Below are 26,771 nucleotides of genomic sequence, written 5' to 3'. Positions count from 1 at the left end.
CATTTTCTCGTATTTAAATCTTTTTATTAAACTTGAATACATGACAATATTTTTTTTGCCATTATTGTACTGGAAAGAGCCGCAGCTTTGTAGCACTTTTTAACTAAACCTTAAGTATTTTTCACAGTCTAACAGAAGCTGCACAGTCAGGTTCCTCTGTATTTGAATGAGCACTAAGTGGTCAACTTCTCTTGAATGAAATGTACAATTTTCCTCAATCCACGCAAGTGACGAAGCACGAGACTTGTACAAATTGGCAAAGTCCACACGTTGCACTGCAAGTGCAAAATGTAAGTATCGTATCCAATTTTAAAACTTTCAATGCTTGCGTAACCACACTGCAAGTGCACAAAACTCAATGGGGCCCCAAACTTTGGAGCGCCTATTCCAAGATTACTTTAATAATGCCCATCTTTATTGGGACAAAAGTAAAATTAAGCTACAGTTAAACCTGGATATAACGAAATTGACAAATTCCCGAAAAACTTCGTTATAAAGAGGATTTCGTTATATGCAGGTTCAGCGTGAAAATTCGAAAAAGAAGCGCTTACTGTATTTACTCGATTCTAACGCACCCTCGATTGTAACGCGCACCCGTTTTCCGTTTTCGTCGAAGCACTCATCCTTGGAATGTCACACCAGGCACTGGATGCGTGAACGCATGTCGTTTCGCACAAGCGCGTGGCGTCGAAAACGAAGAGCGAGCGACACGGTGGCGTCGTAGCGTCGTATAGTGTCACCTAGTGTCAGGTTAGTGAAGTGAAGCGCAGAGACTTGCGCAGTAACCAAAGAGTGGCGCTGCCAGCACGTTGAAATTTCCTTTGGCAACATCAACTGGAAAAGGAGAGTGCCGGCTTGGCAGGCTAGGCCAGCTGCAGCAAGCGGTGGGATCAGGTTTGAATGAAGGGAGGGGGGAAAGGTCACGGCCGCGGCGGCAAGATCGCCGGCTCGAGGGATGCAGGCCTGCGCGCGCACGCACGCACACGTGCGCTCGCTCTCGCCTCACAGTCGCTGTCAATTCAAGCGCACCAAGCGCGACGCTGCCGCTTCGCATTCCATCGCGGCGGAGAAGGTGCTTCTGGTTGCTGCTCGCGCAAAAATGTCAAAATTTGGGGCGAAATCTCTAGGTTGTCGGCAGGGAAAATTTGTTATTTCGAGGGGGTCTCCCGCTGCCACTTCGTTACATAGAGGTCTCAAATACATGTGCTTCTATGGAGTAACGGCGGGGAATAGAAAAACTTCGTTATATCCAGGAATTCGTTATATGGAGGTTTGTTATAAGCAGGTTTAACTGTATTACCACATTATCTATGCATGAAAGGTTTTTAAAGCATACCTAAAAGAAAAATAACAAATCAGAGAACAAGTTTTACAAAGAGTACTATATTTTATTTCGACAATTGGTGACAAAGAGTAGGCAACACTTTCATCTGCATCTGTTGGCAGACGAAATTTAGTGAAAAAAAATACTTCAGCATTCTTAAAAAAAAAAATAATTATCTGAACATTATCTGTATATGTGACAAAGAATGACACCAGCATGTTTGGAGGACAGACAATGCCTAAAAGAAAATACAAAGAGACCATGTCTACATATACCCAGTTTATGAATAGTAATTTTTTTTCGACTACTGCAGATAACATCTACATGTTTCAAGGACAGATGATGTCTGAATAAAAAATGCCACGAGAAAGCTGCAATCATGTTTACTTCATCTCCACATGGCTGTAAAAAGTACAGGTATCAAAAGCATTACATGTCTCATTCATTTTATACCCACTTTCATAAAACATTTCACAATCTTGTACATGTTCAATGGTGATATTACACTCCATTAGCTTCATTAACCTGGAATGAGTGCTGAGATTGCACTGCTTTTGACAATAGCATAGGCTGTATTAGCCTACTTGCCAAAGAATCCAGTACTAACTTTCAAAAACATAATGAAGACATACTATAACTTGCAGCAATGCCTCTGCCACGCTTATGCTATGTAACAAGTTCTGTTTGCTCATGTGTGCAAGACATGCACTAGTGAAGTGCACCGTGGCTATCCCAGTTAAAAAGGGGAAAAACAAAATAGGGTCTACTGGGAAAGTTAAAATGGCGCAATTTCTTTGTATTCCAAGTGAGGACAGTGATACCACTGCAAGAAGTAATGTGTAGAAAAATAAGTATCAGCATTAACTGCAGTGCACATAAAATAAAAGCTAGAAATGTCAATATGACTAAGTTTGGCCCGTTAGATGAAACAACAGAGAGAGACTAGGTACAAAAGTAAGATTAGCCGAGCATTACAATGCCCTCTCCTGCTATATGGAAATGTATCTTAACAAATGCAATCTATTGTGTACCACACCAACAGGCATTGCAAATTGAATGCTTCCAACATATTGACACAAAAGTGTGTGTGTTGCATAAGCCTGGCCTACAAGTAAGGATATGCCAGCAACACAAAGCTGTATGACCTTACTTGCAAACAATCTGTGAGACATCATAGCAGCTCTGAGCACTAGTATTAATGTAAAATAAACATGCAAAGACCTTCAGGTGTACACTTCTCAAGCTCTAACTTGCCACACAAATCTTAACCACTGCTTTACCTCACTAGAGTAGCTGCCATTCTGAAAACCACAAGTCCTTAACAAGCGTCACAGTAAACTTGCAACTTCCACCTTCAAGCTTCGTTCATGTGCTCATGCGTGAACTTCACAGTACAGACAGTCCAGCACCATGTGTGCTTGCATTAGCTTTGAGAGTGCTGTGTCCATCTCCTGTAAAGACTTAAATAAACTTTACAAAGCCAGAGCCTTGGGTAGTGTAGTGCCACAGGGCCCATCAAAATGAAACCTGGAAGAGAAGACAAATCATTGAATAAAAAACTAGGCAGTAGCCTTGCAAAAGCTCCCTACTGATTGGAGGTCATAACCCGATATTATGTTAGTCACAATATGTTTTTTAGCTTTTTACAGCAAAGTCTATTATGAAACACTTCTTTAAACTGACATGGCCAACAGTACATGCCTTATTTAAAGGGGCCCTGAACCACTTTTTATTGAACTGGAGAAAGACATTTGAAGTGGAAATAGGCTATTTCAGAAATACTTTGCCACAAAAAATACTTCAATGCGTTCAGCAGAAGCGGAGTTATTGGCAATCAAACACTGCCTCCGCTGTGCTCCCGTTCCTTCTTCAATGCCTTGCACTGCGAAGGCTACGGCGAGGTGGGGCGTGGCCACAATGCTCCGCCTTCTAAATGTCACCGTGGCATGCAGTTCAAATTTCATTTTGGATGTTAACATAGAGGGCACGACAAGTGCACAGAAAAGGGTAAGGATCGTGGCTTCTGTTGAAACGAGAGCGTTTGAGAGAAAGATGACTTCGCGCTCCGCTTGCAAGCTCCACGCACTGTGTACAACAGCACAACTTGGCTGAGATGTTCACAGCAGCGTATGCTACTCACGGACTCTGTTATTTCACCAAGCCCGAGGGGTGGTTCAGGGCCCCTTTAAGTGAACTATTATAAAATGGCAACCATGGGTAATCATCCATAGACGACACTTGCTCATGTTAAGTTTGCAGAATCAGGAGCTAGCATGAGTATACAAAAAAAAAAAAAAAACATTTAAAGAAATAATTTTGGGCTTTAGAACATTAGAAAAATTGGCAATTTTACCTGAAGGCAAAGCATTGAAAGCGATAGCAAGGTTTAGCGTTGCGCTCTCACTCCCTCGCACGGTGCACTAACAATATCCAGAAGTGGCACTGAAAGATGCAGTACGCAAGAAAACTACTGCTGCACAGCAGTAACGGCACCCTTCTAGAAACCAGGCGTGTCACAACACTGGCACGATAATGAATGTGGAGAGTGACGTTACAAGCATAGCATCTTTATGGTGTACAAGTTGAAGAAAAACCATTGGCATTTAGTATCAGTGCCCAATGAAAGCATCACACAGATTTAGCTCGATGTTCACCTATCTGTTCTGTTCCGACCAGTGTATGCACCACAGTGTGGTATGCCAGCAGTGGAAGCCAGGAAATTCCGACTTTATGCGCCGCGAGCACGTGCCCGCCCTCCCGGTGTTTTTGCAGCTAAGAGCACGTTGACGCGAGCACCGGCACGAAGCTGAATTCACTCGGTGCTGCTGCCGCGCTGACTCACTCCAGCGTTTTGACAGCGAGTTTCCAGTCTCGAGTAAGATGCGCTCATGCTTGCTTGTGCGCGCGTGACACCATACTTGTTAATTTAGTCAGTGTACCTATGTTTACAAGTTTATACGGCTGATAAAACTACTATCCTTACTTTATATAGCTGTCCACTAATTTGCTATTGCAATCGATGTTTCACCTCTCGGGCAAAACTGCGACTTTTTTTGTTTCCATCCTTTGTATCCAATTTGCCATCTCTGTTTCTCTCACTTTCTCTTTGATGACTCCAGGTTGTCTATTTACACTTTTAATTGCCCTGTACTTGGTTTTCAACTTTCTTGACCTCTTCCTCCAGTCTGTATCCACACTTTTGAGGTGGAGATGTTTGTGCGCTTTATCCGTCCATTTGTTTCATCCATAACCCCCCCGAGTCTTTCTTCAAAACTAATTCTGCTCTGCATATACAGTCGCTCAGCGCCACATGACCGCCTTATCACGCTCCACGCTGGGTATGTGTGTCCGCTTATGCCAATATTTGCCCGTGCTGTGTTGGTTGGTGTTGCATCATACATCTGTTTTGCCAGTTAATGATAAAATATCTCCTTCAAAGTAGACAAAAATCAACATCACAGCTAGAGGTAAGAACGACAATAGCGCAGCAGCAGCAGCGCTATGTTAATGAGCCCAGAACATCCACAGCATGTCGTTCATTTGGCAAGATCTCTTGCGCTGCAGAACGATCATAAGTCATGTTAATGCTAATGCTTCACATGCTAATGTGAAGATAACTTGTAATTGAAATCGAAACACCCCATCACGTCAGCAGTTGCAAGTATCACTCATCGCAGTGTCATAGAAGTGGTTTCTCATATTACCAAGTTTTTATTGCGATTACAGATACACTCCAAGTGAATTTCCACCATTGCCGTTATGTTCTGTGTAAAGTCCAAGTGCAATAAGATCTTATCGCATACCTGCCAAGTTCGGAGAAACTGCATGTGGGAGATCTTCCGACCAGGGGGGGGGGGAGGTCAGTTGGTTACACCCCCCCCCTTTTCCACCGTCGCTATTTTCAAGTACTGCCAGCAGAACTTCCAGCAGAATGCCACCACAATGAGCACAGGAACATCAAGGTCTCACTTTTGTAAGCATTTCGTTGTTGCTAATGAAATTCTCGGGTCTTACGTCCCACAACCACCACCTGATTATGAGGCACGCCGTACTGGGGAACTCCGGATTAATTTTGACCACCTGGGGTTTTACAACGTGCACCCAATGGACGGCACACGGCCATTTTTGCATTTCACCGCCAAAGAAATGCGGCCGCCATGGCCTAGATTTGATCCCGCGAACTCGTGCTTAGCAGCGCAATGCTAAAGCCACTAAGCAACCACGGCGGGTGTTCAACAATTCTTTAGATAATCTTTGATTGTAAGAAATTAAATTTCTTTCACATTTTGCGAGGATGGCATTTCCCAGCGTCTTAGACGAGTGACACGTGGACAAGCGGCACTGCGTCCTCGTATGTTTCACGATGTTAAATTGCCACTCGCACTCTGCATTGCTCTGTGGTATCGACAAAATACCCAGCATCACTTCGGCTGAGCACTACATAAAAAGCACCTTAAGATACTTTTTTTGCGCTAGCGCTCCTTGCTTTTAAAGCCATGACTGACCATAGGCCTACGCAATGCCAGGGCAGCTGACACCGAGAACGATGGAGAGTCTAGTGTTGCTAGTTGCGGAAGGCTGTATTCGCTGGCTAGCTTAATGGGACTAGGGCTACTATGGCACCCAACAACCCCGTCAGCGTAAGGAGCGGCTCTGCGGTTAACGAAATAGCGCATGTATAGGGTTTCCCTACTACTTTCTTAACAATGTTTTGCGCGATTAACTTCTAACTGGGTGAGACTGGATTGGTTTTTTTTTTTACCAATGTGGCCTGACAAAGCGTTGGACGTGGGAATGGGACACAACAGCAATTTCTGGGAGATTTTCCTGTCAACCGTACAACCGGAAGAAATGGTCCAAATCCGGGAGTCTCCCGGGTAATCCGGGAAACTTGGCAGGTATGTTATCGTGACCCACATACCATACGCTGCAGGTGCGAGAGAAAGCGTGCCAGGGTGAACCAAGAAGGATGGTGACTTGATGTGCAGTCTTCCCACTTGCCCAGTATTGTGCACACAAGGAGGGCGAGAGAAGCGAGCATGCGGTAACATGGTAGAGCATGCGCTAGCGTCTCCTCTTCTAGCCTAGCCGTTTCTGCACATGGCGCACCTGAGTGCACCCTACCTTAGAGGTAATCTGCAGCAAGAGCAAAAGTTGGTGAGCCGAGATGACTGGTCGCTTTGTGTGCGCTGTGTTCTCGCGCTGGAGATCGCGTAAACTGAAGTTTTGGAGACAAGCTGAAGCTAGAGGCAGCACAAAGCGTTTGCTCATCACTGCTGCTGCTCTTCATCATGCTAGCGTTGCGATCGCAAGCGTCTGTAGTCATCGAGCGAGATCTGTTCATGTTTGCCTGTGTGTGCATAACACCATGCTTGTTGATTTAATTAGTAAGTGAATGTTTACTGCAATTTATATGGCCGATAGAACTACGACCTTTACTTCATGTAGATGTATAATACAGTAGAAACCCGCTGTTACATTACCGGGTGCTGCGTTTTCCCGGCTGTTATGTCGTTTTCGGCCGGTCCCAGCACAGCTCCCATAGAACCCAATGCATTGGTAACCCCGCTGTTACGTCGCAACTGTGGGACCGTTCCCGCATCATACATTGCGAACTGCCACCCCGCGCTGGCCCGAGCGGCCATTTTGACTTTTCATGTCGCTTGGCTTGGTTGCTTGACGATGGCATTGGCAGCCCAAAGTGCCGGGGGCGACACTTGTGACATATTTTGGTTTCCGCCAGCAAAAGTATGGCCCTTGAAATCCGTATTTGCTATCTAAAGAAGGTGTCTATGACACGTTGCGGCCCTAAAATTGGTTTTCGCTCATAGATGTTCCGTATAAGTCCAAGGGCGATAACGCCGTCGCCGTGCGCCGTATGCTGTATATGCGAGTGAAAGCGTGCGAGTGAAAGCGTGCGAGGGAGGAAGCGTGCCTTCTTCCGTTGCGCTCGAGGCACCAGCAAGGGATAGCGGGCAGCGTTGTGCTCTGGCATCAACTTAAAGCCTCTATATATGAAAAGTAGCGCCATTCTTAGATCTTACTGCCACCGCGCTCACCCCGACGTTTCCTCCTCACCGCCTCCTGTCGCCCCAGCCTCCTCCGCTCCCCCATTGGCCAATCTGTATCACGTGGAAGCACGCATTGCGCTTTTGTATATTTTTTTCTTTCCAGTGCACTCCGACCGTCATTCTCGGGCCTGTGCGACGAAAGTGCTGCACGCACAAACGGATCAAACATGTTAGGGACAAGAACTTCGTTGTGATGGCATGCAGCTGCGCCTTCAGTTGCCGCAACCGACAAGGCGAGGGCAAAAGGCTTTTTTGTTTACCATCTGGCGAGCGCAAACGCTGGCTGCACACTTGGTATTTGCGATCGTGTCAGATCGTCGCGTTGCTACTTCCAAAACGGCATTATTAAGGCCAGTTACTGAATGACAAAGCAAAATCACGCCTCATAAACTGCTCTGCAGGGCGCGATCGAAGTTTTCCGTGGATTTCCTCTGGTAGCGCGTTAGCTGTCGTCTGCCACGGCAGGCCCGACGTAGGCGGCGCCACTGTCAATATCTCGCGTCGATCGAGCGGGCCGCGCTGAGTGCGACAGTGGAACGAAGGAGGAGGGAAGTGGTTGGTGCTACTTTTTATATACAGTGGAATCTCGATGATACGATCACGGCTAATACGAATTTCCGGATGATACAAATTTTTCTGTGGTCCCGGCAATGCCCCGTTAGTTTGCAACGTGCTAGAGACCGGTTGTTACGAATCGATTTTCGACCCGCATCGGTTGATACGAATAAACGCCGCCCCACCGACGGCCGCGAAAGAGAACAGCACGCAGGCACGCGCTTTCTCCTTTTCTCTTTTGGTGCGGAGGCGCGGACGCGGCGCCGGACAGCGCGGAGGCTGCGACTGGGCGCGAAGAGTTTGAAGCGGTGGCGCTTTTGTGGTTTTTCCTCCTTTTCCGCATGCCATCGGCCGGACGGAGTGGCTGCTGTGCTTCGGGCCGCGTTCTTTGTGTTTGCGCCATTTTGCCTAGTCGCAGCGAGCTATGTCTACCGAGATACGATCTCGGCTGATTCACGCGGCCGTACGCCGAGGCGCGGGAGCCTCCGTTGGCGCGTCTTCCGTCGACTGCGTTATCGGTGCCGATGGCACAGGGCGATTGTCTGTTTCGTTGCCGGAGTCACACGGTGCAAGATAGCGTGGCATGTAATCCACGGTGCAAGGTAGAGCGGCACGTTCAGTTCGGTGCTCCTCCGCTTCTCCCGCTAATCGTGGTATTTTTCTTGCCGTAAGAGGCTTGTGCTTCTGTATTCTGAAGAGTGCTTCGTCCAAAATTTCTTCTCCAACGAGCGACGATCCATCACTAACCTGGGAGCTCTCAGTAATCCGACTTCTGCGTGTCAGGTGAAGACGCCGGTGTGGTTTACGAAGCAGACAACTGCGGTTGCCACCTTGCCCCTGTCACAGCATGGCAGCCAATCGGAGGCCCCGCTTTTATCGGAGGACCCGTGTGACTTCCTATCGCAGACCCGCGCTTTTTTTGTGTTTGTGCGTTTGTTACAAGATGGCGACGATGGACGAATTGAGAAGCGGAACGGCGAAACTTTGAGCTTTCAAACGATACCAAGATGGCGGCGCTCGGTGGCGGGAAATACAAGATATGTCTGCGTGAACTGCGGTGATTTTGCGAGATTTAAAGCTGTTTTCTCACCCTGCGCACTGACGAATCAATCTTTTTCGGGCACTTTCAGTGCGTTTTCAGCCAAACCATTTTGATACAGCGTAGATTAGGCGTTGCAGATACTGAAACGCATGGTTTTCAAAAATCAATTTTTCTCGCGATTTTCGCGATCTGATCCCCGCGTCCCCCCTTAATTTGGCTAGTTTTATTTGCGTTTCGATGATACGAATTTCGGCTAATACGAATATTTTTCGTGACCCCGTGAGATTCGTATCATCGAGACTCCACTGCATAGGGGCTTTACATCAACTGCGTACTGCGCGGCGGCACGCCGGCCGTATCTTGAAAGCGATCTGCGTTGGGGGCAGAGTCTACGCAGTGTAGGTGCGTCGGCGGCTTGTAGCTTTGTGCGTGTTGTGTGTTCGCAGCGCTCAGTTTGCGTTGAAGCAATAGACAACAGCACGAAGGTCACTTCGCTCGCTTCTGCAGCGGCGCTTAAATTCCTCACGCCAGCGTTTGACAGCGCGTGTCCCCGCTCATCGAGTGTGATGTGTTCATGTTTGCCTGTGGGCGCTGACACCATGCTTGTTAATATAGTTAATAAGCGAACGTTTACAAGTTTATACGGACGACAAAACTACTATTCTTACTTTGTATAGCTGTCTACTAATTTGCTATCGCAATCGATACTTCGGCTGTCGGGCGAAACTACAACTTTTTTTCACACGTAAGAATTAAAATAATATTCTGTGCAGTTCAACACTACTGCCATTTCTCAATTTGTCCTGTTTCCCGGCTCTTACGTTTTTTTTTTTTTTTACCGTCCCGTGAAAAACGTATCAGCGGGGTTTTTACTCTACCTTGCTACTGCAATCAATATTTTGCCCTTCGAGCGAAACTGAATTTTCTTTCCTCCATTTCATAGCTCTTTCCCTAGATTCGGACAAATCTCCCTTTTCCCCTAAACAAAGCCTAAGATCGCTGGATCGACTAAAAATTCTCTACGTTTGGCAGCACTGAGGCTATATGACAATTTGCTCACCCGAAGTTTTCAGTGCCAGGAGTAGATTCCAGATTAAACTCCGCAACAGGAACACCCCGAGCAGCAACTTCAGGAGCAAACATTGCTGCCGGGTATACTACAGATGAAGTGCCAATCTGAAATATAATAAAATTGGCAAATAAATTACATGCCTCCATCATTTCCTAAAGTCATAACTGCCAGATAAGCATGCACATATAATATGCTTCACATGCTTTTCACACATTAATATGGTTCACAAATTTGGAAGCATAAAAGTCTGTTAAATTTTCTGATATTCAATTCGATATTCAGCTTTTTTTTTTTCTTGATTCAAGTCGATATTCGATTCAAAATTTACTATTGAGTATTCTGACACCCCTACTTTTTTTTTAAATTCTTTTTTTAATAAAAAAAATTAATTATGGGGTTTTATGTGCCAAAACCACAATCTGATTACGCCGTAGTGGGGAACTCCAGAAAATTTTCACCAGCTGGGGTTCTTTAACGTGCACCTAAATCTAAGTACAAGGGTGTTTTCGCATTTTACCCTCATCGAAATGTGGCCGCCGTGGCAGGGATTCAATTCCACGACCTCGTGCTTAGCAGCCCAACACGAAAAAAGTCAGCTGGGCTTATTATAGAGCAATTTTAAAATCTACATCTACACATACCTGAAACTTGCTGCCACAAATGCAGTGCCATTTTAAATGTTGCACATGTATACATATGTGCAGGAATAGGTGTTTCATGTGCTCACTGTCTGCACTTACACCATAAGTAGTTGCCCCCCCCCCCCTTTTTTTTTTTTTCCGCCACAGCAACTAAGCTGCTTTTTTTTGCACTTGAAGGATAAAGAAGGTCAGAATGCAGTTTGTGCTCATCCACTCACCACTAGGCAGAGGTCACACCGCTCAAGTTCAACATTTGCCTTGGCAAGAACGTCTGGCTCTAATGACTCTCCAAACCAAACAACATGCGGCCTCAGCAGTCCAGTGCATTTCTTGCACCTGTTTTAATATACAAGCAAGTACATCAGCACGAATTCCACAATAAACCTTGCAATAAGATACTTGTGAACACATATATGCATGTTAACACATCACAAATTTTAAATTGTTTACTTAATTGAAATAAGCAGCCAGAATCTTAACAAGGATAGAACAAAATTGTGTGGGATTCTCCATCTTTGTCTGTCACCAGTATCATTACCTCATGCAGGAAGGAGAAAGAATAATCAAAAAAACAATCTATCAGATTTAATAGCACACAGACGCAGAACATACTGGGTTATCTGTTTAATGGAAACAATTTAATTATTCATTTTTTTGGGGGGGTGGAGCAGCAATTCTGTCACATCAATAGGGTTATATGAGGAGGTTGACACTACTTTTAAGACAAATTGCAAAGTAGTGTTAGTCAATTAACAAAATTTTAGTAATTAACTCATAGCACATGTCCCATTTGCGGGATTGAAGCTGAGCAGTAATGATGTAATATCTATTTAGCATGAATAATGTGCTTGGCACCAGTTTGAGAAATATGTCAAATATTTGTGGCGAAATGCACTAATGTTCCTGCTGACACTTTAGCAGCATTCCATTTCCCCACTGTCTTTCTTTTTTCACTGGAGTTTCTTAGCAATGTCCAAGAGATTCCAGGTGTTCTACCTATGGTACTGGAGTTGTCTATTTTTCCAAGTATACCAAAGGGTTCTTAAGATTGTGCAGGATTCTCTAAACATGTCAAGGAGTTGAGAGCTCATGACTGCTGTTCACAGTAAATTAATGAATTGAACAAGTCTTTGGAGTCTGGCACTTTTGTATACAAGTTGTCCCACGTGGTACAAGTATACTCAAGCTTTAGCCTGTTAGAGTGATGATGTGGGCTTGTTGGCTGTTAATCTTGAAACGAACGAGTTATAGCGCAGACAAGGCACAAGGACACAAGTAGGCACTGCATGTGTGTAATCTATGTGTGTCTGCTCCTGTCCTTGTGCCTTGTCTACGCTACAACTTGCTCGTTTGGCCTGTTGACTGATGTGCAGGCAAGTAGTTTCACTTCAGTGGGCACGTAATATGTGCTTTAGAAAGCAGGGCCCGTCTATTTCACTATGCAAGTTTTGAAGAGTTGCTGCATGTATAAAAAAATGCAGTGGCGATTTAGTGGTAAACACGAGAGAAATGCGATAGGGCATTACGTCGCACCTCTCCGAGGTCCCGGATCTACGATTTAAACCGTGTTCACTACACATTGCAGAACTCACGCGACACACGTCCTGCGAGACAGGACGAACGGATGCGTGCACGCACACACGCACACGCACGCACACACACATACACACACACACTTTGACGCTTCTAATGCTAACACGTGAAATATAATACGCACCTCGGCAATTCACCCAGCGGGTATGGCAGCCTCAGGAGCATCAGGATCGGGAGCCCTGAATGAACGCCATACATAAAACATTTGGCAAGGCAGAGCTTTGATGTGGCTAACGGAGGGGGGGGGGGGGGGGGGGGCTGGAGGCATTGGCTGTGAACAATTTGCAACATGAAATCTTGTTTGATATTGGCAGTTACTCTTTTGTGAACATGACATAGACAAGAGGGATTTTGCAAGACCAAGTATAATAATTAAGTTTTGATACTTTGAAGCAACTGAGTAACCCAGCATGTTTGTATCCTGCCGCACTATTCCTCCAGCATGTACTCTTAAATAACATGGCTTTCAATGACAGCAACGCAAGTCGACGAGAAAGCTTACACTAGTGCACAGCATCTTTCCCTATCCTTTACTTACTTTTATTTTACTTTTGTCACATGCAAAAATTGTCCCATGCAAAACTACGATCCGATTATGAGGCATGCCGCAGTGGGGAAAATTTCGACCACCTGGGGTTCTTTAACATGCACCTAAATCTAAGTACACGGGTGTTTTTGTATTTCGCCCACAACTTCACCGATGAACAGTTATCTAAGCCCAAGCAGTCCCTGTCAAAATCAATGATGTGAACTCCAAGGCAGGGTGGTCACCACCAGTCTTTTGCTTTTGAGTCTTTTCTGGCTTACCAAGTCTCTCCTCACCGTATGAGGGGCTCTTTTGTTATTTTGATCTGTAATTTACTATTCCGGGCAAAATAATTTTTCTTTTTAGTCTGTCTTTAGGAAGGACCGCTTCGTAGGCTTAATAATCTGCACATTCCGAATTTTGTTTTATGAAGCATAATCACCAGTGTGAGTACATAATGTTCTTTATTCCGCCATTGATATGCACTCGCAGGATAAGGCACATAGGACTAAGCCATTTGCTCCATTGGTAAAGCTCGTGGTAAAAAAGTTTAACACAAAGACATAGTTGACAAAGAGCATAAACCGAGGTTTGATACCAGATCACCATGTGTGTGGTCATAATGCCCGACGCTAAATTCAACGACCTCAAGTTTTCTGAAGAAAAGTAATACGGTGCAATAAATAAAGTTGCAAGCAAGCAACAGGAATAAGTACAGTGGACACTGATTACCTATCTGTCTACAGATGCTATCGCGCATCAGCCCTTGATGCACAAACTATTGCATTGACCATGCAGTCGTGAAGCCAGCATAGTCACCCAACTCACTGTAGTATAGCGTATGCCTCATGGTTGACACGTAAATGTAACAATCAATTCGATCCTGTCGGCTGTCACAACGGCATTCTCGCTGGCTGTAACGCCAGGAACGAATGTGGCCAATGAATGCAGGGGTGCCCCGCTTTGTATTGTATTGGGTGGTAGCTTCCCAATTTTTACAGTGCCGAAACTATGTCGTGATGCAGCAGTGGTGCAATTTAGGCAAAAAAAGACCATCTTGGAACAGTATGGAGCAACGAGCTCCAGTCGGTGCAGACTGACGCAATTAGTGCAGCATTCCCACCACTGCATTCTTGAGTGGTATGGAAAAGTTGGAAAAGTGTATGTGGGCTAGGCCGGCTGATGTTTGAATGCGTGCTTAAAGGCTAACTGCAACGAAACATCCGTTAAGCTAAATTTGTTATACATGCATAGTATATACCACTGAAGTAGTCTCGGCAAAGCAGCGGAGCTAGTAATTGTATTGTTTTTTCGTTTAGCAGCCTTTAAACAGCACCTAAGCAGACAATGTATGCACCTGGTGGTTGTCGGTATGACACAAGTCCCAGCACACCACAACAGAGATTGCTCAGCGCATCGCAGGAAGCCGCGAGCGCCGCCTTATCTCGGAGGTCATGCCGAGGAGCTGCGGTTCTAGATCATGTCACTTCCAGTGAATCTTGGTATGGTTTTTCTTGCAAGCTTTTCACGATGCCACTGCTCATATCTTAAACACCAGATTGCACCAATGCTCCTCTATATCTACACTATCTTAACGAGGCTTTTTACCCGATCAAAAATTGTTGCAGTTAGCCTTTAAGAGAGCATTATCCGTCTTTGAAAAGAGCAGAGAATTCAAACATGGCAATTCATTGTTGTAAGAGCGTCTCTTTTCCTGTGCTCAAGGACATCAACAGGAATCAGTACAATGGATGTTTTGCTTTGTTTGGCAACACAAGTTAACAGAGTCATTGTTAACAGCCCATAAGAAGCAGTTTAGCTAAGCACACACACAAGTGTATATAACACGGCAATGAACACATTAAAATGCCAGTGTTGTAGTACACAATACTTTTACTATATAGAATATGTACTAGTATTTACTTTCATGCCAGAATTCTCAGATATCAACCCTAAGACAAAATGCTGTGTACTCGTGGCAAAAGCATCATGTGAAACAGATTCACCTACCCTTTGCCGGCAAGGGCAGGAGTGATGGGATTGTCCTTGTTGACGTCTACGTACCCACACTTTGTGCACCTGGTCTTGAACAAAGTCCCTTTTTTATAAAGCAGACAAAAACAACACATGTAAGTAGCACCAACCTTTCCCTGTGGCTACAACAATGACTGCGATTAAGGGTTTGTGGATTATTCAAGACACCATCTGTGGCTTTTTCCTTACACATCTGCATTCCTTTAAAATGGAAAACAAAAACAACCTATGAAATCATAAGCCTTCTTACATGAAGTCTTGCTTTAAAATAAAAAATTGGGAGTATGCTTGAGCTTCGCCTTCAAGAGTGGAATGCGATAGCATTCAAAGATCCCCAGCTGCTTATCAGGCTTCCCGGCAACTGCAGCTTTCTTTTTTCTCCAACTTCGCCTCCGCATGCGGCTGCCGAGGAGGCGAGCGCCATCTGGATAATATTTTTGCAAGGAGCAAACCGCGGCGCGTCGCTGTATGAGTGGTAGAAATGCTGGAAAAAGGGCTTATGTTTGAGTTTCCGTGTAAGAGAATTATGTTTTCTCGTATATTCAAATTACAATCTGACGCTATCACGTCTGTGGGTTGTGGTTACGTCGTACTGTGCGATTTTTCTGATGCATTTTGCTTTGAGAAATTCGATTAGTTCACCAGCACCTCTGCGCCACACAGAGGGCCTGAGAAGTCGGGGTGGTTTGGGACGATTTTCTCCACCACGGACGCCGGCGCTTACGCCGACACCAAGGCCGGATTTTCTGCGACACGGGGTCCTTAACACTATCGCGTTAAAAGTAACGTTATCAGAATCACTATTGCCGAACCGAGCTGCCTATTTGCCCATTCAATATCACTGCACTGCAGAACCACAACACTGGAGCATCAGTGTATAAGGAAAGTGGAGTTACTAAATATTCAACGATTGTCAATATATCTTTCAAAAACGTACCATGCAGTTCCAACAAGTTTTTGGTTCCAGCTGCCCTGTGCAGTTCATCAATGTTTTGAGTGATCACAACAAATGTCCGTCCTGCTTTCTCAAAGTGACTTTCAGCTTCTGCTAAAGCTTTGTGTGCCTGTGGAAAAACGAAAATATAGAAGTGACATTTCATCATGTCTATGAAAGCCAATGTGCCATAATAATAACCATTATTTTTCCAACAATTTTTCATAAGAACACATGGGGAACAAATTCTCACAGACTTAGACAAATGAACAAACACATCATAATGTTAGGCTTCATTAAGGAAACACAGGAAATAAACATACTACATTAAGAAGTATACCACTGACATCTAGCAGAAAACAAAGCACAACATGACCAATAAAGTCATTGCATTGTAAGTTTTGTATGAAGTGTATCACTGCTTTAGTTGACAACAATTCAATATGCAAGTAATCAATCATGCTTGTCTGCCTGCAGAAGTCATGGCACATGCCATATGTTCAAGCTCACAGTGACACTTGTACTGAGAGGTGAGTCAAAAACTTGTCAGCACATGTCAAACTAACTTGCTGGCAAGTATACAATGTAAAACAGACCATGTAAATAAAATATTCCTTCAGCTATTTCTATCAGATGTCAAAATCCTGATTTGAGCGGGTTGCTTTGTTTGTAGCTGCTATGACCACAGAAACAACACAAAAAAGGATGACACAGTTACACAGGTAGTCACCACAAATGAAAATGTGAGCAGTAACTACCTTACTGATTTACTTTTAAAACAAAACAAAAAATGTGAACACAGCAGCTGCTGTGGAAAACAGAGAGAGGGGAAAGAGAAATAATAAATTTGGCTGGGGGTGACGCAGAGTATTAAGGGTGATAAATTGTTTCATTAATAAGCAAGTTGGCAAATTATGCAGATGAGCAATGATAAAAAGCAGGATGGATGTTTAGTCAAACGTGACAAAGCAACACCCATGCACGGAAGCTAATATAAAGAAACAGAGGTATAGAAAAATGCATTGTCAAGGCAATATTGGGAGTAAGTGCAGCAAGAGTAGTTCCCAAGCATGGAAAACTAAAAAAAATTATGCACATGCTGCATTTGGGACTAGGTCTAAGCATGCAATGCTTCTTGTTACATCATTAGCACTGGAGAATTATGTTCACTCAGTTTTGCTCACAAGCTGAAACATGACTGCAGTCAACACGTTATCTTTCCCCATTTCTAGCAAACATGCTTCCTTGTCCATGGATTGTCATCATTGCCAATTTTCTTGAAAGTGCTCTGGGCCGGTATTTTGTAGCGATGCCTTTCCGGTAATAATGCCTTTTCGCGCTTATCGCGCTTTGTCAGTGGTCAGAGCGATGGTCCGCTCGTGTTATCAACGGAATCAGCCGGCCATGAGCGGTGGATGATAAGACTAGTATAGAATAAGTCATAAGGCATCGCTACAAAATCACGGCCCTGGTCAGGGACAAATTGTGGTGTTGAGCATTCACGGTCTATCCTTAACTTATGTTGTCACAGACATGGTTCTAACCAAAAAAATATTTTCTCAAAATGATTCACTGTGTGTAAATATGTGTGCAGCTACAAGTGCTGGTCCATGGAAGCATAGATAGATCCCCCAATTCTCAAATCAAGAACAGTGATAACAAAAGCCAGGAATGTTGTTTTCTGTTGTACACAAAGCATAGCAAACTTGCATCGCGTTTTTGAGCAAGGCTTTTAAACTGGCTTCCTAAGAATGCAAAAGTTAAAACAGGCAGTATTCTTGGGTTGTATAAGCACCTAGTTCATTGCACATGCACTCTTCCAACTCAACTACAGCACTTTTTACACTAGACGCAACAGTGACAGGCTACTTCTTTCTGCCAAAATGTACACTTGCAACCAGAAATTCTCATTTCATGCCTGTACAGTGGTGCCTCAGCGAGCAAACATTTCGCATAGCAAACTGGGCTCACTAGCAATATTTAACTCGCAGAACCTGGTTCCTCCGAAGAAACCAGATGCATATGTGCATTCGTGATGCTGTGCTGTTCCCAGTCCTTCATATTTTTATTCGCCCAGCCTTCATCCAGAAATATGCTAAAGAAAAGGAGGAGGCAGGTTATTTTAGATAAGTTCTTCCATCTTGGATGTTTAAAAAAAAAAAAGGCCAGGACATACACAGGAGAAAAGTCATCACAGCACTGTCTTTTGTCTCGTCTAGCTGAAGGAGGCCGACTCAGACTGAACTAAGAAGTAGTCAACGCCTTCATAACGAAGCGCCTGGGACCTCCAAAAACCTGCGTTATACAGTCACTTCGTTGTAAAGACCGCACACTGTACCACTCACCATAAAGCAGCCTAAGCATATTCGGCAAAAGAAAATGTTTATTTAACATGAATTTTAGAGATGCCTAGTGAATTAAGTTGCTGATTTCCTTCGGCACATTTCGTTCGATGGAATGTGCGACTGTAACCAATGTTATGGCAATGAGGTTGGTGGCATGCTGAGTGGCTAAATCCAGGAGTGACAGAAGGTACAGCTGCAGAGCGTCGAATGCTGCCAGTGCCTGCCTTGTCAAAATTTTTGGTTAGTCTACAGGCTCTGCTGCCTTCGTTGACCTCCATCCCGTCCTTGATGGCCTCGACTATGTTTCTGAGCAGATCATTACGTTGCTTGTGAGAAGGGGCTACCATAGCTACTGCAGAGTCCAGACTTTCCCACACGGTGCCACTTCCAGTACGCACCACTGCTCTGTGGCGGCTACGGAAAAAAGTGGTGGCGCTGCTACTTGCGTTCATTGTAAAGAAACAAATAAGTTCTCGGGGATGCCTTATATTCCTTTGTTGAACAGGAAAAATTGTATTGGTATACGCTGTAGAGGCATTCACAAACACATGGCAGATAGCAATTTGGCCAGCACTTACGAAATCCTTCGTTATACACATCATTTCGTTGTAGAGGCGTTGGACTGTAATTCTAAAACTGCAGATGCGTGTAAACACTAGTGTAAATGGTCCCTCTTCCTCCACCTCTTCTCTCTGGATCTTGAACAATGTCCTTCCTTGGTAAATACATTGACAATTTGTTTATAATGTGTAACATTTCTCATTTTTGAATGATTAAACGAGGTACGGGAACGAATGGATTGGTTTCCCATAGTAAACAATGGGAAAGCATGTTCAGCAGATCGAATGTCTCACAGCACAAACCTCTGCACAGAATGAATTAAGTTCGTTATACGAAGCACCACTGTACACACATTAAGCACCAAAACTAGTTGCATATAGCGCTGTCAACTTGAGACTGGCTCCATGTAACGGAACCATGCACTGAGTCTGTTTAAAGATCCAATAAACTATGCTTTAAACAGTATACAGAGTTGCCAAGAAATGAACCACAACATTTTAGCACACACTCAATTCACTTTTACACTGTGATAAGCAGGCTCTATGCAAATGTCAAAACATGTAGACACCGCGCAGCACAGAATTTGTCGAGATTGTATGCTTGCATTACTGTGTTTCTTTCACTGCCTACTGTGCATGGTGTGACCGATTCTCAATGAAAATGTTGCAGCAGCATGACTGCACTGCTACTATCCAGAAGCAACACTCGTCACAGGTTACTTATCTGCACTTGCACATCAACTCGCAAGAGCCGGTATTAAATGTAAAATGTCAGTACATAGTCACTTACAGAATATTTAAGAAATTTTGTGCACAAGACCATCTTCCCTCCATTTTCATTAAATAATGCTCCGTGCTCATTATGCATGCATCATTATCTGCATCTCCTCACTCCACCCTCCTATCTTTTCCAACACATTCAAAATGTGTTTTCCTAAGCTTTGAGCATTATTTCTTATTCTCAGTCTTTCCGTGAACAACAGTACTGCTCCCATACAGAGGGACACAGCACACTACGATTTTTAAGAGGAGGGCACTTTTCACCAAGACTTAATGTGAGCATCACTGAACAGACAATAGATTCCCATATGAAAGAAGCTACCGCCAGCTACACAAACTGTGGCTTTATCAGACACACTTACAAGGTCAGTGCAGATACTTTGAAACATATGCATGCTACAAACACAGCAAATGAGAATTTATATAGAAGCAGCGTAAACCTCACCGCATTTGGCTTTTTATGTAGCACTAGATCTCGTCGGTAGTGGTAGAACTCCCAAACCAGAGATGGATTAGCCAAGAAAGCAGTTGGTGTAGCAAGATCCTTGTATGGAAGGAAGTCACCAGAAGTTATAGTCACATGGAGTGGGGGTGCGTTGTGACAATACAGTCACACACTACGAGATATGCGAACAGTATAACGAGCAAACAAGAACGACAGAACTGCACATAATTTGGACGTGTCTATATATATATATATATATATATATATATATTGTAAAGACGAAGTGAACTTGGCCGCGGGCGCTTGCAAGGCGGGCGCTGGAAGAGGAGGACGAAGAAAGAGAATAGAACAGCCGGCCCAGGAACGGGTGCTGTGTCTGTCTTCTTCATTCATTACAATATATATATATATATATATATATATATATATATATATGTATGTGTGTGTGTGTGTGTGTGCCCCACCTGCGGCCAGTTGTTTTTTCATCTATTTTCATTTCCATTAATTTATCATTTCTATAATTCAATTATTAAGTACAAGTAATTTCCCCTGTGTTGTCCTTGGTGTCATTGTTTGTTGGCTTCTTATGATATGATGAATAAAAATTGGGCTCCTCGGTTTCCTTTCTTCTAGTTCACATATAATATTTATATATAGACCAATAAATAGACTTTACATCACATTTCATGGCTGTTTGATACCAAGCGACTTAAAATAACAGCCAGCAATTATACAATGCAATTATAAATTACATGAAAAGCACCCCAAAACCTGTGTTTCTTCATGTGCAAAACACTACAAGCGAGTGAACTCACCTGCGCATTATACTTTCGCCAGAGGCCTCCAGCACCACGGAACGTAGGCACGCCGCTCTCGGCACTAATACCGGCTCCTGTAAGTGCGACTACGTGCCGGGCCGATTTAAACACTTCGCGAAATGCTGCCATGTCTGAACTGGGTTGCCTGCGTGCCTTCGCCATGGTGTTGGCTCGAGACATCAATCCGCCCGTGAAGCTCAGAGCTCGTCTTAGCATCACACGTGACGCCATCCTGTTGTAAAGAAAGAAGTCGCGCAGTCAAACACTTTAGCTGCAATGATTTCGCCCACTTATGAGTAACAAGAAATTCGCTCAGTAGCATTCTACGCTTCTTGTCACGATGACGAAGCAGCAATCGAGAGAAGAGGACTGCGACGACAGATAACAGCTTAGCGGAAACGTAGCACAAATCCAGTCATTCAACAGTACAAATCATGCAGGATCGTCGCAGACTACACCGATACATACCGCAAGACGACGACACCAAATAGTCTATCACCTAGCGATACATGCAATTCGTACGCTGCATACAACTCCGCGTCAGGAATATTTGCATAATCTGCATACCGTGACAGTGGCAAGGGAGCGAGCTTTGTTAATCTATGAGACTGCTTCTAAACACGAACTTCAACTCAAAGTCACCTCCGAGCACAAGCGAATGCACTAAGATAAGTACGATAAATACTCGCATACGCCTTACCAAGTGTGCACAGGCAGTGAGGGTCGAAAAAAAAATATAAACATACTGTAACACAGTGCCGCTATTCTCATAGATGGCAGCACACGGCTGTTGGCCCGAGTCTTCCTTCAGTTAAAAGCTCCTTTCCGCGCGTCTGCTCTTGTCTGCATGTGTGCTGCAAAGCCCGTCCGTTGTGTTGTCCCATGTTGTCACTTCTTCGTTCCAGTGTACGGGGGAACACTGCGCGATCCACATATCGAGCTTTGCTCCCAATTCGACGGAGCTGCATGTTCCACACAGCGATTTCGTAAATGCGTTCTTCTTGTCAAGGAACACTATACCAAATGCGAGCTACGTTCTCATTCGCTGAAAAACTTAAATATCCGTCTTTATTGCACAGTTTCATTCTGCAGTTTCATTTTGTGCCCCGTCTACTCCAGCGCCCACTGGCTGTCTTGGAGCAAGCGACTGTTGCGACAGCTGGCGGAGCATGCGGATGCGACCAAAAAGTGCGCGAATATTAAAAACGACCAGTCGCAAGTAGTCGCAAATGGTCGCTTTTCTCGAAATGCGACCGTTTCGGGCCAGTCGCTCACTGCTCGATTTTTCAGTTGCGCGACCACAGTCGCAGAACAGCTGAACCAATCTGATGCGAAGGAACAGGACGTCCGTATACGCAGACGCTTATTTTACGCGGCGATGACATTTCAAGCAGACGTGAACGGCATATCGTGATACATTTCGGTTTAGCGACTCGTCGGTCGCATTTGTAAGTGTGAACATCGTTCGTCTTGAGTAGTTTTCTGGTCGCGCGACCTCGCCTAGTCGCAAGTGTGAATGGGCCTTAAAAAAGACGGATGTCGTATGGGCCTCTTCTAGAGGGCCCGGCCATCGTGACTCATCAATAAGAATCATTGCACCAATAAAGCTTCTCTCTCTCTCAATAAAAAGCAGAATAGGCAATATCATGGACATCACCTTAATAATGCTATTCGAATAAGTGCTTGAAACATACGCACGACCTTGTGCGCTACCGCCTGCATCGTCGAACATGGAAAGCGAGCGCGCTCTGCTTCGACAAACCGCGTCGAAAGCAGGGTGACCTGACGATTACGCTGAGCAGCGCGCGGTTATTGTTGCTTGGTAAATTGTCATGAACATGAGGGTCGTAATCCTGATGTGTGGTTCTCTCGGTTCCCCAGAAAGCCGTATGAAGCGGAGCGACGGGAGCGCTGGATACGTGCTGTTCGACGCGTGAAGTAAGTACGCGCAAGAGAAACGCTGTCTGCTACGTATACATGTAAGGTACTTAAAATTTATACATCTAGGGGAAGCAACGCGGCTCGTTCACCTGCCGAGTGCCGCGAACGAATTAATGAGGTTAACCAGGCAAGGTTAACAAAGGGCTCCTTGAAGGTCAGCGAATACCAACCCAAAGTAGTTTCTGAGCGTGCTGCGAACACAGCTGGGCAGATGGCAAAACCACAGCTGTCAGCATGCGAATTTGCGAACTGCCACCACACAGATACACAATTTTAAGAATTTTGTGGAGACAAATGTTGAAAATTACGCGTAACTGCAGTGCATACTGCAAAAGGGCTTGCACGATTGACTGTGCTGCAGAAACGGCATAGACCCACGGTGGCCCGAATTCGGGCCGCCGACGGGCGCGGCCAGCAATCGTCAGTGGACCTTTCATGATTCCGTTTCTTCGTTTAATGCAGATAATTTGGGGTTTCTTAAGAGCAATCTCTACGTCCATTCATTGTCGCTAATCGCGCGAACATGCCTCATAGAACTTTTCTGTATTTCAATGTCGAATGTCATTCGCTGAACTTGCGAGTGGAAGCGTGCTGAAATAGTCCCTGCGATCTTCTGCACGTCGTAAACGTACTGGGCGTTGAATATCTTCCTGCCTTTCCGAAGAGTGCTTGGCCTGAAGAATTCTTGCACGCCTATCGGTAGGCCGGTTGGCTTTGGGAGCCCACGGTAATACCACAAATGAGGCAGTGCAGGGTGACATGGGTTGGGCCTCTTTTGAAGTCAAAAGAAGCACAGAACAAAATCAGTTTTGAAGAAAGGCTCAGGAACATGGATAAAAATAAATGGGCGGCTAAAGTGCACAAGTATCTCTACATGAAAAGCGTGGACACAGAATAGAGGAAGAGGTCAAGGAAGTTGGCAACCAAGTACAGGATAATCGAAACTGTAAATAGACAACCAGGAGTCATCAGAAAGAAAGTGAGAGAAATAGAGACCGTGAATTGGTTGCAAAGAATGTAAACAAAAATGACAATAAAGATTTACACGAATGAGAAGAAAGAAATTAGAAGGGAAAATCTGTACGATAACACAAAGGGCAGTGCCTTGCTATTTGAGGCTCGAGATGGTTGCCTAAGGACCAAAACATACCGGAGCAAATATTCGGAACTAGATTAGGCATGTGTATGCTGCAGTAAAGATCCTGAGACCACTCAGCACATCCTAATGGAATGCGACGGGATCCACCCAGCGAGAACCGTACTTAACGTGCAACTCCCAGTAGCGCTTGGGTTTAAAGTGGAAGGAAACATCAACAGATCAGCCGTAGAGATAAGCAAGAGACGATTAGAGTACTGGTGAAAAAAAAAAAAAAAAAGCAGGGAAAAGGCCAAAGTCGCTCGAGATCAAGATCCTTCTCGTCGATAAGAAGACGGAGCCGAAGTCGTAACAGACGTAAGAGCAGAAGTCGAAGCCGGAGTCAGAGTGGAAGCCGCAACCGGAACCGAAACCGCCCCCTGCCAGACGGCGTGCGGGCCACATACGGCGAGACACAGACAGGGCCGCGCAGTCACCTAGTCCGACATAGTCGCGGGAAGAAATGAATGCTCTGTAGAGAGCACCCCCGTCACTGGCAGCACGAGGGGAGCCCCCGACCCCATCCTGGCGGCAAAGATGGAGAAAATGGAGCGAGAGAATAAGGAACTTCGAGAAGAGCTGAGCAGGGCCAGAAAGCAAGACGAACAATCAGCGAGGAAAATCGACGAGCTACAGCAGACGCTGAACGAAATCTTGAAGAACACGAGAGGATCCTCTCATGAGAGGATCTCCTCCCCCACCTTCCGCGAGGCCGCCGAGTGAGGTGATGCGACCCCGACAGGAGGCGAAGTAGGGGAGATGGACACCTGTTGCGGCGAAGAAGCGCCGGCGACGGCGGGCTCCAAGCGCAAGGGCACGAGCGATGCGCCACCTACGGAAGACGCTGTGGACCACGCACAAGCGCCGAAGAGACCCAGGTCAGGAGCCAGAAAGATAGACGCGATCGAAGAGATGGTGAACAAACTGACGGACAAGACGGAGCGAATGTTTGACATGCTCCTGACAAGGCTGAATGAATCCGACGCGGGACGGAACGCGCAGTACACCCAACTCGCGGCCATGAATAAGCGAATCGAAGATCTGGAACGCGGGACGATGCAGCTGCAGCAACAGCAACATCACCACCACCTGCCCATAAGGGCCGGGGTACCGTCACCACAAGATGTACCGGCCATCCTCACCAGCGGCAACAACGCCAACACCACCCGCACCGAGGAAGGAGGGACGCACGGACAGTTGTGTCCCCCCAACAACTCTGCATAACAATCATGGCTGTGTCCCGCAAGTCCGACAACAGACGCATAGTCTGGCAGTGGAACTGAAGGGGCTTCAAAAAAAAAAAAGAAAAAAAAAAGCAACGATGGTGCAATACATGAAAACGCTTTCGAATAACAAACTTCCTGTCGTGATTGCCTTGCAAGAACCTTTCGACCGGGCCCAGCTCCCGGGCTATGTTACGTGTGGTACCCCCTACGAATGTATGGGGATCCCCATGCATCCCCACGGCCTTCATCGAACACGAACTTGTGCTCCACGAAGAGTCGGACATAGACCACGTCCTGATCGAAGTCGTGCCGTGTAGTGGAAGAAGGAAGACCGGCCTCTTCGTGCTCAACGTATATAGCCCCCCCCCCCCCCCCCCCTTCGCGAGTAAGCAAAAACTCAACAAGAAGACACGCAAGAAGATCGCCGAAATCAACCGGGGGATCGAGACGCATTGCGGCCGCCTGTGCGAGCAAGAATGGCAGGAGCTGTGTGACACGATGAACGGAAACATGAGCGCGGGACGCACCTGGAAGATTCTCAGGCACCTGATCGACCCGGGAAGCACCAGAACGGCGACCCGTACAAAGATAGCCAAGCTGCGACAAAAGTACAAGGACGACCCGGAAGCCTTCGCGGAGGAGATCGTGCAGATGCACCTCGCTCGAACAGAAGGGAAGAGTCACACCGAGTACCGCGGGGCTCCCAACGAGGAGCTGGACGCGTACTTTTCCGTGCAGGAAATTAGAGCGGTCCTCCAGCTATTGAAGACCAAATCGGCGCCCGGTCCTGACAGGATCACCAACAAAATCCCGAGGAACCTGAACGACGACGCCATCGAGAAGCTCTGCGAGTACATCAACTCGTGCTGCAAGGAGGGCCGAATTCCACAAGAGTGGAAGTCCGCGGACGTTATACTCATACCGAAGCCGGGCAAACCGCTAGAGGTCCGAAACATGAGGCCGATCTCCCTCACGCCCTGCGTCGGGAAAGTGATGGAGCATGCCTGCCTCAACAGGGTGACGACGCTCATTGAGAAGCAGGACGCCTTCGGCACCCACATCGGTTTCCGGAAGGGACTTTCCACGCAGGACGCCATGCTGCAGATCAAGGAACAGGTCGTGAACGTTCCGAGCACGCACGTGCGCGCCTTGCTCGGGCTAGACCTCAAGAGCGCCTTCGACACTGTGAAGCACATGGCCATATTGGACAAGATCAGCTGACTCGATCTCGAGATGAGGTTCCACCGATATGTCAGCAGCTTCCTGAATGGGCGCGAAGCGACGGTCAAGATCGACGGGGCCACGCCGCGAACGGTCCGAATGGGCGGTGCGGGAACGCCGCAGGGCTCCGTACTCTCCCCCATGCTTTTCAACCTCGTCATGATCGGCCTGCCGGAGCGTCTCGACGCGATAGAGGGCATCGATCACAGATCTATGTGTGATTGATGCGATCGAATCACAGATGACGTGACAGTGTGGATCACGGAGAACACGAGCGTCGGCGAAATGCAAGACCGGCTGCAGCGGGCCGTCCAAGAGGTGGAGCGGCACCTTGAAGACATGGGACTCGTCTGTTTACCCGACAAGTCAGAGATCCTACTTCACAGACCGCGCAAGAAAGGACCCCTCCCGCAGGGCGTGGTCGATGCCCGTCGTTTGGGCGTCCACGTACGTCACGACGAGGGAGGGGACCCGAATACCGACGGTATCCAAGTTGCGTGTGCTCGGC

The 26,771-nt window shown here is 45.9% G+C and overlaps 1 protein-coding gene across 1 annotated transcript; it reads right to left on the bottom strand.

The window, feature by feature from the left end:
* Positions 1-1,665: 1,665 nt before the first annotated feature.
* Positions 1,666-21,338, bottom strand: LOC119431008 (NAD-dependent protein deacylase sirtuin-5, mitochondrial-like). The gene is given in 10 exon segments (XM_049670086.1): positions 1,666-2,851; positions 10,053-10,168; positions 10,924-11,041; positions 12,423-12,442; positions 12,444-12,477; positions 14,835-14,922; positions 15,796-15,922; positions 19,923-20,021; positions 20,738-20,972; positions 21,209-21,338. Coding segments are annotated over 9 exon segments (891 nt in total). The 5' UTR covers position 20,972; positions 21,209-21,338; the 3' UTR covers positions 1,666-2,796.
* Between the last annotated feature and the right edge of the window lie 5,433 nt (positions 21,339-26,771).

This window comes from Dermacentor silvarum, chromosome 1, assembly GCF_013339745.2.
Source record: "Dermacentor silvarum isolate Dsil-2018 chromosome 1, BIME_Dsil_1.4, whole genome shotgun sequence".
NCBI lineage: Eukaryota > Metazoa > Arthropoda > Arachnida > Ixodida > Ixodidae > Dermacentor > Dermacentor silvarum.
The sequence above is the reverse complement of the archived record's forward strand: the minus strand, read 5'-3'. Positions and strand labels throughout refer to the sequence as shown.